Source organism: Chaetodon auriga, chromosome 10, assembly GCF_051107435.1.
Source record: "Chaetodon auriga isolate fChaAug3 chromosome 10, fChaAug3.hap1, whole genome shotgun sequence".
Lineage (NCBI taxonomy): Eukaryota > Metazoa > Chordata > Actinopteri > Chaetodontiformes > Chaetodontidae > Chaetodon > Chaetodon auriga.
Genome location: NC_135083.1, coordinates 12,472,064 through 12,486,335, shown reverse-complemented (window position 1 = coordinate 12,486,335; position 14,272 = coordinate 12,472,064). Strand labels below are relative to the sequence as shown.

Here is a 14,272-nt window from a genome sequence, read left to right as displayed (position 1 = left end):
AGAGCACAGCGGAGAGAGGGAGGCTGGGGGAGGAGATGGGAGGGAGCACCGGCTTTGATCTGATGCAGACTGTTTGATAGCGTGTGTGAGTGAGAGCGTGAGTGTGAGAAAGAAGGAGGCAGAGGGAGACTACGAGTGCACGCATACTTTTTCAGTGGCACGTACAAACGTGGGCACACATGCTAACAGCTGTATGTTTGAGCCATTCAGTCAGCCCAGGGCCGGACGAGCTCTGAGAAGAATCTGATTCCTCCAATCGAAAGCAAACAAACAAACAAACCAAAAAACACGTGAATGGAATATTATTGACACTCAGAGCTCATTATTAAAGTGACACTGAAGTATAACACACCAAATGTGTCATAAATACAGAAGTAGGAGTCAAATAGCTGAGATGTGCCAATCTGGGAGCGAATGTGATAAAAGGAATTGTCAGATGCTGACAAGGCGTGTTGCCGTTAGCACTACTGGCACTGAAAAGCACTGAAAAGAGAGTGGTTTTAAGATACCAATCTGTGCTGACAACTAAATCACATCACACATTATCTATCTAATCATATATAGAGCTATAGATATATACAACTGAGCATCGGCAGACAAAACCACAACATCAACACAGCATATAATCACAATATCCAAAAAGTATTAACCTCAGCAAATAACACCTTGAAGGTGTTTGGACTAGATGAGCCGCTTTTCTTCTTTTTTTAAAGAACTTTAAAGATGCCATGTTTATGTGTCTGTGTGAAGCAAGAAGGCATGCTGAACGTGAGATTAGCTTAGTTCAATTACTCATGCTAACGGATCAGTAGCAGCTCTGCTCAACAATACACCTCCACTGCTTATCTTTAACACGTGAACGTTTACACAAATGCATACAGATATACAGTGTGTATTGGCACTGTGCCTTATCCAGCTAACTACTTTATAAACTAATTCCCCTCTTTGTGAAATCAGCTGCTGCAGTGTTGTATGCAGACACAGGAATTCTCATTCTCCCCCCCACAGGAGAAAACTGGATTACATGGATTCACATTTGACCTCGCACACATTCATCAGAACTGCCAGGACAGGTGCAATCTGAACACATTCGTAGCTTATGTTTCTGACAGCGTAGAGCGCCATGCGTGGCTGTTTGCATGTTTGTGACTGAAGGGGGAGAAGAACAAGAGAGAAGAAGACAGAGAGACCAATGTAAGAGAGACAGAACGACAGCGAGACAGGCAGGAGACCAGACATGCAGGTTTTTACAGTTTGTGTGTTCTAGGGCTTCCCCGGGGCCAGACAATTAAAGAGCATTTAAAAAGATGACAGAGCTCTGCGCCCAAGAAGGGGAGAGGTGGAGTTTGCAGGTGTATGAAGAACATGTGCCTGTGTTTCTGTACGTGCGTGTGTGCCTGTGGGAATGTGCGCGTGTGTGCTGTACGTGGGTGTACTGTAAGATCACATAAGGTGTTCCTCTGAAAAGTATGCGTATCTGTCCATTTGCAGCTCGGGAGTGAACGTTCGAGCAAAGCAAAAAGGACAGGACGAAACATCACTTGAAAACAATTCAGACATTTTTAAACTAACAACAGACACAGAGAGCAGCAGCGGACGTTTCGCTACAAAGAGGGAATAGAGAGAGAGAGAGAGAGAGAGAGAGAGAGACTATGTGAAGAACAGCTCTGAAAGACTTTTTGTGGGGCCATAACAAAGGCCCCTCAGAAAACACAGTGGCATAGGAATGTTAATTAATTAATGAGAAACTATTCAGCCTACAGAGAATGGTGGAGAAAGAAAGACAGAGGAGAGAAATGGAGAGACAGACAGACCGACTGGAGTAGACAAACTCAAACTGGGTGCAAAGACTTTCAGAAGTGTATAATCTTATATTTCAAATAGCATGGGGGGGGGGGGGGGGTCCAGGTCCTATGCAACATTTTTCAAGGCCTGTTCAGGGGATTTGTACGTTGGTAATTTAGATGTTGCATCTTTGCTCCTTGCTTGGCGTGTGTGCGTTTAACAAACTGCCGCTGTCAAGTGAAAGCTCCTCAAGCCTCAGCTTTCCAGGACCTGAGAAAAAGCCCCGTTTTCCACATTTAGTACCAAGTATTTCTGAGTTAATCCAGTGGGGTTTGAAAAGATTTTATGAGCCCAAGTGGTTGTCAGATTTTATCAATTCAAGGAAAACCATGTAATCCCTCTAGTAAAACATGAAAATCATCAAAACTGGAGTTATGGGGTGTGATTTAATGCTAACCCCATTAAGGACTTCCTCTGAATTGCTCAAATGTATCGCAATTATGAATCCGTGCAGTGTTTTATTGTAATATTTTCTTCTGATGGAAAAAATTCATGATCGCCCCTCCCTACTGCAGCTTTTTTACTGCTTGCCGCTGGGAGAATTAGCCTGAAATTTAACAAAAGGACAGAATAAAGTTGGCGCTGCTTTGAATTTCTTTCTTTGATTTGTTATAATTATCGAACGTGTCATTCGGTGGTTTTACAACATCCTGTATTTACAGGTGCACAGCACGTAAAGATTAACTGTGTAACATATGAAGCAGAATCTAATTCGAGAGCATTCTTCTGCAGCTGTATGCAGCTCTCATTTGTCCTCAGTGGATCCGTTTTAATTTCAATACTAAGTCTACACAAGCAAGAACTATGTGTAGTAATAAAAGAAAGGGAGGCCGGATGAGATTATTTTCAAGATTCTGTGGAAAACCTGCAAGTGAGCACAGATAGACTGTGAAATACAGACAGGCTTTAGCCCGAGGCAGCTGACACTTCTTCGCAAATCCACACTCTTCTCTCTATAGACTGGAGTGTGTGTATGTGAAACAGATATGTAAGCTCCTTTGCGCCGGTCGCTCATAATCTGTTATTTTCTATGGGTGGCCGTGTGCGTGTGTGTGCTTGCGAGCGTGTGTGTGTGTGTGTGTGTTTCTGTGACATTCCAGCAGCAGAAACCTGAGAAGGTGTGACTTACGAGACACTGGATTCTGCTCTTTCTGGGGACTGAGGGGTGCTGAAGTGTCAGAATTCCAATTTCCTCCAAACAGTCACTCCCAGTCACACACTCTGACCCTCTGCATCTCTCTCACACCGCCAAACACACGCTGCTGCCTTCGTTCTTATCCTCAAGAGCTTGCTTTCTTCCCTAATCTCTCTTTCAGCTATAAACACTGTCTCTCCTTTTCTCTCAGTTCCATTCAGAAGGTGCCACAAGGAGAAACCTTGTCTCACACCACTGTACTGTACTGCCACCCCCCCCCCCCCCCTCCTCTTTGCTCCCTTCCTCAAATTAAACACTCACTCTTTCTCTTCACATTGAGCTTCCAGGCAAAGTAAAGCAGGGGGAAAGGAAGCGAGGGAGTAAGAGGGGGAAAAGTTTGAGAATCGCGGGCCCCTCCTACTTTCCGGAGATGCTCCAGCCCATCCCTAAATTGTGGGCCAATGAGGGTGGCTCATTCACAACTCATGCGCTCCTTCTACAATAGGTAAGGAGAGAGAGACAGAGAGAGCAAGAGATATATAGAAGAAGAGAGAGAGAGGGAGAGGGAGAAAGAGTGACTGTGTTTGGGGGAGAAAGACGGTGAGAAAGGAGAGGGCAGAGTGAGAGGGAAGACAGGGAAGAGAGGAAAGAAGCAACAACAAAGTTAATGGGATGAAGTGGTGACTGAGAGGCAGGCAGACAGAGAGGAGAGATGAAGAGATAGAGCTTGTGACAGGGACAGATTTGCAGTGTGGACAACCTGCACAGGAGAAAAAGGCAGTAAGAGGGCTTTTGAACAGAGCCAGGAGCCAGGAGAAGAGACTCTGGAACAGCAAAGAAACACTGGATCCTCCTCACTTCACCAAAGCTGCCTCTTCAAACACCAGAGAGGACGAAAGACAGTGTGACAAGACAGAAATCCCTACAGGTGTAGATGCAGACAGGTGGACAGTCAGACATGCTGCCTGTGCTTCTGCTTCTGTGTGTGGCTGCAGGAGTTTGGGGGTCCGCCCCCGGAGTGTGGGGGTACGGACGGGTCCAGGACAGGCAGGGGCCGGCGGCACCACTGTGCCCTCCTCCGTGCCAGTGTGAAGAAGATGGGATCTTCATCATGGTGGACTGCTCGGAGTTGGGACTATCTTCTGTGCCGACCAACCTCAGCCCTCTCACCACTTTCCTGTGAGTTACACAGATAACACACACATTTCCTGTGTGTGTTATCTTGTCATATTTCACCTCCAGGCCTCTCACTGTCTCCTGTCATCCTTTTCTTGTGTTTCCACATCGTATCTCATCCCAAACGTCTTCACTTCCCCTCTCACTCATCATGGTTCGGTGCCAATTTGTTGTATACGAAAACCAAAAAAACTGCCTGCCGATTGTAGAGTCCCAACTGTTAGCCTTGAGCACTCATTTCTACTAAAACTTTAAATTCATGCTGCTTGAATTGCAGCTGGGATTCCTCAGCCAGATGGATGTGTGAGCAGAAAGAGCAGCAGAACCTGCATGTGGATAAAAACGGACAGGGCCGAGTGGGAACATGTGTGTGAGACAGTGTGTGTGTTGACCACTATGGCAAAATTACTGGACCACTTCTTTCAGTATCAGGTTTCTGAGCGCCAACTGGAGACCCAGCGTGAGAGTGTGTGTGTCTATGTGTGCGTATGCGTGTGCCTTCGTGTACATGTATGCAAGTGAGCTTGTGTGTGTGCGCAAGACCATGACACATGCGTGTGTCTGAAAGAGTGTTTGAACGCAGATGTCTAAATGTGTGTCAGATTTAATGAGCAGTTTTATGCCACTAATCTGCGTCTTACTGTTCCCTGGTGTCAAAACTTTAAGGTAAACAGAAAATTCTTGGCATGTGACCCCACAAAAAAGAAATTCTCTATTTTCTTTTCTGAGGTTATTTAATGACCTCGGAAAAGTTCTTTTTTGAAGTCCTTTTTAAATATGATTTGTGAGTATATGTTTGAAAGGCTGGTTGGAGAAGTGACATATGCTGTAAATACAATTTAAAAACATGATCGTTAATATTGCTAATCAAGAGTTTTTACCATAATGAGTTGCAGGATTAAGCTCAGTTCATCACTGGGAATTTTTAAGGGCAATAAGAGAAGCTTTAGACACATATTTCTGAAAAAGAGAAGGAGATCTGAGCGGGTTCTTACACCACCCTGCCGTGGCGTACGGCCAGATCTTACAAATTGCTTCACTGCGTAAGCCTCTGAGGACAGATTAGAGATACTTTGTGATAACTGATATTGAAGTGATAGAAGTCAAATCCAGGAAACAGGGTGTGATAGAGCAGTTGCTCACTAGGGGCTCTACAAGTATTACAAGAGTGGTGGGACAGAATTCAGAGGGAGTGAGGAAAGATCAACAGTTTATGCAGCAGAGGACTCTACGAGACACATAAAAGACAAGTCCACTTGAATGATGCTCAGCTCTTTGGCTGTCATGGGAGCCTGCGGCGGCCAGAGTTCACCATGTGTTTATGGAGGTGAAGAACTGTTTCTAATTCCATCTAAGAATCACTCTACCTATGAGAGCATCGGGCGGTTGGCTCACCAACGCGGCGCGTCACACAGCTAAGCCAGCACACTGACACATACTCACACGCAGGGAGGGATGAACCTGAGAGGCAGAGTGTTGAGCCTGTCAGTCCTCCTCTAAAACGAAAACAGTGACGACCCGAGACTCCCGCTGTGAGAGTCTACACTGCTCTTAACTGCTCCACCACAGCCACACACACACACATGAACAAACACACATCATTCCCTACAAACACAAGAGTAATTGTTCATTTCCCCTCGTTACCTAACAGTGGAACTGGACCAATTAGTGAGTTTGAGGGCTGATTTAGAATAAGATAAATAAACTCGACGACCAACCACACACGCCCACACACACAGTGCGGCGCTGCGGCGGGGAGAGGACGGGAATGTGGGACAGCAGGAGATGCCGCAACAAATTAAGACAGAAGATAGAGAATCACAGATTTCTCTTTTGCCTCGCTGATAGAAATCATCAAACACAAACAAAACAACCTCTCCTTTCCTAACCCTGCCCACATGCATACATACACACACATAACCCAGAGCGCGGCACAACGGGCTACAGTTTCTCATTTTGTTTGGGGGTATAAAAGGTTACAACAGCGGAGAGCTGGTCCAATCCTCACCATGATCTGTCGAACTGTCCAGCACGCCCCGCTGTGCTGTGCAGGCTGGATTAGCCTCCCAGCACATACTGTAGGCTGCTGAGGTCACAGGGATTTGCTTGGGAACCGTCCACATTACAAACCACATCCACACAATGCTGTGAAAGTATATGACATCATTCACCCGTGTCATCTGAGAGCTCTTCAAAGTGAGCGCAACTGTACGTGCTACAGTGGCCGAGAGGGCAATCCAGGCTACGCATGATTCACTCGGTTTTCTAGAGTTTTATTTGCACATTTGGACGACCTCGCCGCGTATAGTTGGAAACGGAATGGAATATGAATCAATGAAAACAATTATATGACAACTCAGAGGAGTACACAGGTTGACTTTGCAAAGGAATTTACAGAAGATGCTCCGAGCAACTCAGAGCAGAGTGGGTAGAGATTTATGACAATAATCATTTCCGTGGGCAATGTATGAAATGAGCTGTCATGTGAGATGCTTTGAAGGACCTTCTCTTTGATATCAGATTAGAGAGGAAAGACAGTGCCCAAGGGTGCGAGTCAGCGTGTGTGTGTGTGCATGTGTGCTAATGTGTGTTGAGTTTGAGAACACTGTGTACAGTACATGCATAGCGGCTCTGTGCCATTTAGCTGCATAAGAGGTAACTTGTCATAAGAGACGTCTTCACAGTGACACAGTAAGTAGCTTGTCTGTCACAAATGCTAGCTGGGAGCAGATGAATTAGCCAGCTGTCCCAGTGACAGACTTCTACATATTTAAATCAAATATCCAATCAAGTTAAAAATACTGTGTTCATGACCTGGCTGGTGTAATACAATATATGTCCATAGACTGTTTCTGAGGTTGTCAGGTTCTGATGTTTACACATCTTGCATCAGCGGTCTTCACTGTGTGCATGTGTGTAAAAGGAGAAGAGTGTGTGTGCAGTGTATGTGGGTCTGGGGCTGGTCTGCGACTGGAGTTGAGCAGCGATTAGGTGATGCTTTGTGGTAGCGGTGAGTGCGGTGAACTTCTAACGGTGTTTTGGCCGAGGCCAGGAAACCACAGCTAGCGCATTACCAGACAGAGGAAAACCAAGCAGTGTGTGAGTGTGTGTGTGAAGACCACCCAGACTGCAGAGGGAATTTTTTTTTTTTTCGAGCCAGTGGAGGTGAAGCAAGAGTGTAAGACAAATGGAGAGGGAAGATGAAGAAAATGGGTGAAAACTGTCAAGGAGAAAGTAAAGGATTAGAAATTGGTGACAGAGAAAAATGTGAATTGGACGACTTTGGAAGACTCAGCTTAGGTTAAACAGGCACACACACAACCACACGCACACACACTGGACGTACACACGCAGGAGACAACATCCTGTCCCTGTACGGTGACCGTGACTGTAACAGTCGTGTGCGTGTCATTTAGCCATTATGTTGATGGAATGATTCCTATCATGAGCGACCGGGGGTCACACTGTAAACATCATGTCTGAGGGGGAGAGAGACAGAAAGAAAGAGAGATAGAAAGAGAGAGAGAAATTGTAAGGGATGGAGGGGGGAGGAGGATTTGAGGAGAAAAAAATGAACAAAAATAGTGTGTTTGTATGTGTGTGTGTGTGTGTGTGTGTGTGTGTGTGTGTGTGTGTGTGTACTGTCAGCGGAGGGTCCTCTATACAGCAGCTATCAGCTCCAGCATCAGTGTCCTGGCTCCAGACGTCTATGGTAGCCCCCCGCCTCAACTGCACTCCCCTCCCTCGCTCTCTCTGTCCATACTTGCTCCCCCACCTATTCTCCTTTCCTCACCTGTTTCCTCTGGCCTCCCTCACATACAACAAGAATCCATACATTAAGTGCTTCAGCTTGTGTGTGTGTGTGTGTGTGTGTGTGTGTGTCTTGGGAGCAGGTGTTGAAGGTAGTCATGCAGGATGAAGTGCAAATGTACTATCACTGATGTGCAATGTGCTTCTTAGAAAATCAAAATGAATGCATATAGCTCAGGGCAGCGGAGGGAGGAAAGTGAAGGGTGTATACCCAAGCCAAACGGTGTAAATGTTTTCAAGGTGTGTGTGTGTGTCAGTTTGGGGAGGAGGTGCTTTGGCTACAAGCCAACTAACTGATTATATAGAGGAAAAAGCAGTGACATGTCATCATAGATAATCTGTTCTGCTAAAAAAAGTTGCATAAAGATGATTTTACTGCACTTCCATTCCTTTCTTTATTCTGTCCGCCCTTCCCTCCCACAAAATTTGAAGTGTTTGCCTCAAAGTGTCAGTTCCTCGGCTCTCTCGTAGATTCTCTGGAGGCCCCATGGTGAGCTCCAGCAGAAAAAAAAGCCACTTGGGCCTGCTACAAAAGTGATATTTATGCCAGAAGGGTGTTGGAGAGAAGGGATAGGCAGTTAGCTTTGGACAGTGCAGTGGTTTGTGGTTTCCTGAGAGCAACCTGGGAGGCTTTTAAATGTCGCTCAGGGACAGACAGCAGGTAGGCAGGTAAAGGACAACAATGGAAACAATGGCAATCCCTCGGGAGCGGCAGGCAGAGAAGACACAGAGGCCATAGTGTGCTCCACTGCTCCATATCCTGTCCTTTAGAAAAAAGTAGAAAGCAATCACGACACAAGATCTTGAGGGGAACTAGAGTGGAGGAGGTGGGGATCAGGGAAGTAAAGTGGAGAATGTGTTTGGAGTGTATGGTGCACATGAGCCTGCATGTGGACAACAGTGGCTGGTATTTGTTGGGGTCAGACCTGTGCCCGCTGACGGATATGTAGATCAGCATGTTTCGTGTGATAGTAGTGTGATGCAAGTATGACACTGGGGCGAGGAATGTGCTCCCTGTGACGTCCGGTTGAGGGGTGAAGGGCTTCTTCTGATTGAGAGGATTCAGAATGCCTGCATGGCCCAGATTCCTATTCAGCCCCTTTTCAACCCTGGGAATCCATGGGAATGTTTGTGTGTGTGAGTGTGTGTGCATGAATCTGTGCAAGTGCACTAGCCCTCTCATTCCACTACAGAGAAGGCATTGTCTAATCCTGGGCCAGGCCATGACAAATGTCCCTAACTGTTCTAGTGCGTGTACATGCATATGTGTAGATCCGCATGTGCATCTGTGACCTGTGACTGTCATCTGTGTCTGTGTCAGTGCTTATGTTAAGATAACACATAGACAAGGCTGATCCTTTTTTTAGTTTCTTCATAAAAGGAGCAGATTTGTTAAAATCAAATATAGGATTTGATTTCTGCACAAATGTTCAGTTCACTGCTGCAAGAAGACATAGTTCACTGTAGCTTTCAGCAAACGAGATCCTTGTTCGCTTTTGTTGCTTGAATTATAGATCTGAACTTAAGATTACAAAGTCACTAGTTTCTTTAGCTTTCTCTCAGTCTTATAACTTAATATACAATGCTGACTCCCAAAAAGTTGAGACACTGTGTAAAATATAAAAAAACCCCCAAAATCAATCATTTGCAAACAAACGGTGTTCACTGACAAAGGTAGTAATATCCTTTATTCAATCATGTGTTCACAAAGTGGTGAACCTCGCTCCATCCTGGCTTGTGAATGACTGATCCTTTCCAGGATGCCCCTTTCACATCCAATCATGATACTATCACCTGTTACCAATGAACCTGTTTACCTGTGGAATGTTCCAAACAGGTGTTTTTGGAGAATTGCACAACTTTCCCAGTCTGTCGTTGCTCCTGTCACAACCTCTTGATGGAGTAAAACATGAAATTTACTGTCTTTGTACTGTTTTCAACTGAGTATCTGTCAAAAAGGATTAGCAAATTATCACATCTGTTTTATATTTTACACAGCGTCCCAACTTCTTGAAATTGGACTTAGGGTTTACATCTCATCTCTTCTTTGTCTTCTTTTTCAGTATTTCACTTTCTCCTTTCTTGCTAATGCTTGTGGTTTAAGTTTAATTAGTTGTTAGTCATGAAAACGACTCTGAAAACATTTATTTATAAAACAGATTCGATGTGCCGATTATGTGCGAGGTCATGTAAGTACAAAAAAAAGTGCAAAGTGGTATTTCTAAAATTAGATTATAGCACTATTGGCCTTTTTTTTATGTGTCCCACCCATCTCTACAATATTCCAAAAAAGACAACAAACCCATTTGTTTTGAATGAACAAAAATACTGAACTGTAGAAATAACAGAGAATGTTTACATGAGTGTTGACAGAAGTGCGTGTAGGACATAGCTCTCCGAGTTCCCCCCAAACCTCAACATGAGTCTGTCTATCTCTGTCTGCCTATCTGTGTGATCGCTGGCCAGGCCTGCTGACTAAAGTGGCTCAGTGTGCAGGTGATGACTAGTAAGAGGTAATGATACTTAATGCCCTTTCCAACAATACACACACACACACACACACACACACACACACACACACACACACACACACACACACGCACAAACCCACAAGACCCCCATGTGCACATTATACACACAAGGAAGCACGTTGCTCAAGCATGGATGTACAGTGCAGTATGTAATGCTTGCTTGTGCGCACACACACACACACACACACACGCACATGCTGACTTAATGATGGTTAATGCCCTATCCAATCCCCCTGTGAAGCATCAAAGCGTCCCACAGAGCAGTGCTGATACAGCGATGCTAGCAGGGATTAGGTCAGGAGAATGGACTACTGGGGCAGGAGTTAGGTAAAGCGAACAAAGAAGCAATCGTAGACACACTTCAATGTCACACACATGTGCACACACCTCAGGGCACACACACACACACACACACAGCACAGCAAAACGGGGGCACTGCACAGGAAAGTCCAGGAAGTGGAAGAGGGGATGTAGAAAACAGAAGGTGGAGAGATGAATGAAGCAGAGAGAGGAAGAATGGAAATGAAACTTAATTTTGGAGGGTTAGGTCAACTGAATGCAGAAACAGCAGTCAGGTCACTATGATGGCATCAGGCAACAGTATAAGTCTGGCTAAGACCGGACACTTCACAGGTGTATTTTCCATCTGCCGTAAAGGGAGGCTGCAGGGAATTCTGCCACTGCAGAGCCTCTGCAACTGCAGCCAGACTTACTCACATCTCTATTACATGTCTGAGAAGGAGCAAAAGAGGAAATCTGGACTTTTTACATGCATGGCAGGAGGCCAAACTAAATCTCTTTAAACCAACAGCAGCCACATGTCCTCATTGGTATGGGGTTAGATTTCATCAAGTGCTGATCTAAGTTCAGGTCTAGATGTTATCCATGGGTACTGTTAAATATATGGAGCAGATGAGCAGATCATAGATCTGTGAATGCAGCAGTAAAGGAGGAGTGAGCCAGCAGTGGATTTGAGCAGTCTTCTAACTAGATCCAGTGTCCTCCTGTTTCTGCCATTCAACCAAATGAAGTCATAATAGAGCCTGACACTAATACTCATCGGGTTTCATTTACTGTTGTATCCACTGCTGAGAATCTGCCTCGAATCAGCGTGCAGGAAAGAACACCTCTCTGTAAGAGATACCTTTTCAGGATGTGTGGAAAAGTGGTGAAATTTGTAACCCTTTTCCACACACCTTTGCCATTACTGCAACAGACTTTAGTGACATGTGTTTGTCCTTTGCTCGTGAAACGTTTCCTTCGTGGAGCATAAAGCGTTAGTTTCATTTTAGAAAGAAACACAAAATGCTCTCTCCGGCACGTGTCATGTAATGTACATATATAAAAGCCAGACAAAATATACATGCCAAAACAACAGATTAGTGGAGTACGGGCAGGGCTGCGAATGCCTCTCCGCCTTCCAAAGCTATATCCTACCCACAACAGCTGCCTGTCAGTTGTGTCCACATGTTGGAGGCAGTTGTATGTTGTGTAGTGCCGACTGTTCCAACACTTCCTGTTCCATTACTGAAGTGCTTGACCTTTCACCCCCCTCCCCTCTGTCTCATGACAGGGTGTGTGTGTGTGTGTGTGTGTGTGTGTGTGTGGGAGGACAAGGAGCGGACATAGAGTGTGCACGCGCACGTGTGTATGTGTGTGCGCAGTATACCGGGGTATGAATAGGTCCCAGAGGGCATGAATATGTTTCCCATGACATGGCCTCAGACTAAACAGCCGCTCTCTCCACCCAGACATCCGCCTGTCATTCTCTCCTAAACCGCAGCGAGCGGAAAAGAGCACAAAACATGGGAACACAAATACACAGACGCATCTCCCTTTTCTGTCTTGTTATCTCCTCTTTTCTCCTCCTGCCCCCTCTCTGTTTCTCTGCTCTTTTGTAGCAGAGTCCTCCCCGTGGCCCTCCTTGTCCAGGTGAAAGACTTCTCCTCGCCCTCTCCCTCGCTCTTTGTGCCCCGTGAATGAGAGAAAGAGAGAATAAGAGAGGGAAAGATAAAGAGAGAGTGCCTTCGGACACAAAGGGCAGTGTACCCCTCCCAGGAAGTCTGGGAGAGAGAGAGAAAAAAAACACATCTTTAGCGGAAGGAGGAGGGGAGGACAGCATTGTACCCTCCTTCCTGACTCTTTGTGTGTGTGTGTGTGTGTGTGTGTGTGTGTGTGTGTGTGTGTGTGTATGCGCAAGCTCATGTGTGACCACGAGAAACTGAATGCCAAAGCAGTCAGTCTATTCAGACAGAAAAAAGCTAACACACTTAGACCTTGCACACAGTATGTATACACACATACACACACACACACACACTCACACACACACAGATTCTACTCTCTGTCATACACACACACACAGACACACGCAGTTATGCACACAACCATTTAGGCCCTCTTTAAGGCGGCGCCCAAGCATTGACTACCAGTTGCATTGTGTGGAATAAAAGATCCCCTTTCATCGTGGCCTTAACTGTTTCAAAGAACTAAGCGGAGAGGATCAGACTGGTTGAATCCGACTGAAGACATTACTGTCATAGTTACAGTAAAAGACAGCCAAGGTGTGGCTCAAGCACCGCTAATGCAGAACTCCTGCACCCCGGGCAAGGCTCAGGTTGTTGATTTCCACTAAAGATCTATTACTCTAATGTTCCTCACAGATAAGCCACCTTCAAAGGCGCAGACTTAGCGCCATTATTGGCTGTTTGTTTGGTAAGAGCCTCCACCTGAGTGAGGGAGAAAGGGATTGGCAGGGAGGCAAGAAGAAAGAGAGTGAGCAGAGGCGGAAGTGAGAGGGAAGACCTCCTGAGGGGATGACTCTTGTGAAGTGATTTTTTTCTGCGTGTGTGTGTGTGTGTGTGTGTGTGTGTCCATATGTATAAGAGACAGAGTCATGAAAAGCATCCCTCTTAAGAGTAACAATGGAAGCCTGCTTGTTTACATGCTTTTGCCTGCTTTGTTATGTGCTCTACCTGCATGCAGTTTCATGCTTGAGCAACATGCCAGAAACTTTTCCATACAAGTTTTTTTTTTTTTTTTAACTCTCAGATAATGAGAGTTCTCCAGAGTGAAATGTATCAAGTCATCTCCACTCAGCCTGCTCCTGCACAGCTTTGTCTGACTGACACATTTCACCAATGATGATAGAAACAGACACCTGACTGCTGATCGCATCTGTCCCGCTCTGAGGGCACATTCACTCCTCAGGGTGGTCCCTCACCCACCCCACACAAGCCACCCGGAGCCTGGAGTGTGTACGTGTGCCTGTGGGTGTAGCGTGGGGGTGTGTGTGTGTGTGTGTGCGCTCCTCTGAACATAAACAGGGGTGCTTCTCATATGATGTGGCCAGTTGTTTTGCTGCGCTAAATCACCAGCTCTTGTCAGAAATGCTTCCAGTTTGAAATTCGCTACAACGGAGCTGGGGGCACATTGACACCCACACACACACACTGCCTTTGATCACAGGGTCGATAACATACTTCAGCAGTTCTGTCGACGGCGAAGAGGAAATATGATAAATCACATTATTGTAACTACTGGGCTGTGTAATCCCATGCTCCAGTTGAAATTTGAACCAGAGATGGGGAGAGAAAGAGTGAGTGTGAGCAATAGAGTGGCATAAGAGAGAGGGGGAGAAAGGGCCGCGGCCGATGAATGGAAATGTACCTCTGCTTCTTCATGCTTCCGTTCCCCCCTTAAGACAAGCTCCTTGCCATGGTTACTCTATCAATCACAGCATAAAGCAGTCAAATATCCAGTGCTTTACCTTTCT

At 45.7% G+C, this 14,272-nt stretch overlaps 2 protein-coding genes across 7 annotated transcripts in view; one reads left to right on the top strand and one right to left on the bottom strand.

The window, feature by feature from the left end:
* Positions 1 to 14,272, bottom strand: part of LOC143326805 (uncharacterized) — a 57,529-nt gene that overhangs the window by 15,709 nt on the left and 27,548 nt on the right. The window lies entirely within an intron of this gene.
* lgr6 (leucine-rich repeat containing G protein-coupled receptor 6) overlaps positions 3,505 to 14,272 on the top strand; it is a 35,575-nt gene continuing 24,807 nt past the window's right edge. The window contains exon 1 of the mRNA XM_076740737.1: positions 3,505 to 4,159. Coding sequence (XP_076596852.1) covers positions 3,915 to 4,159 — 245 coding nt within the window. The 5' untranslated portion in view covers positions 3,505 to 3,914. The remainder of the gene's footprint in view (positions 4,160 to 14,272) is intronic.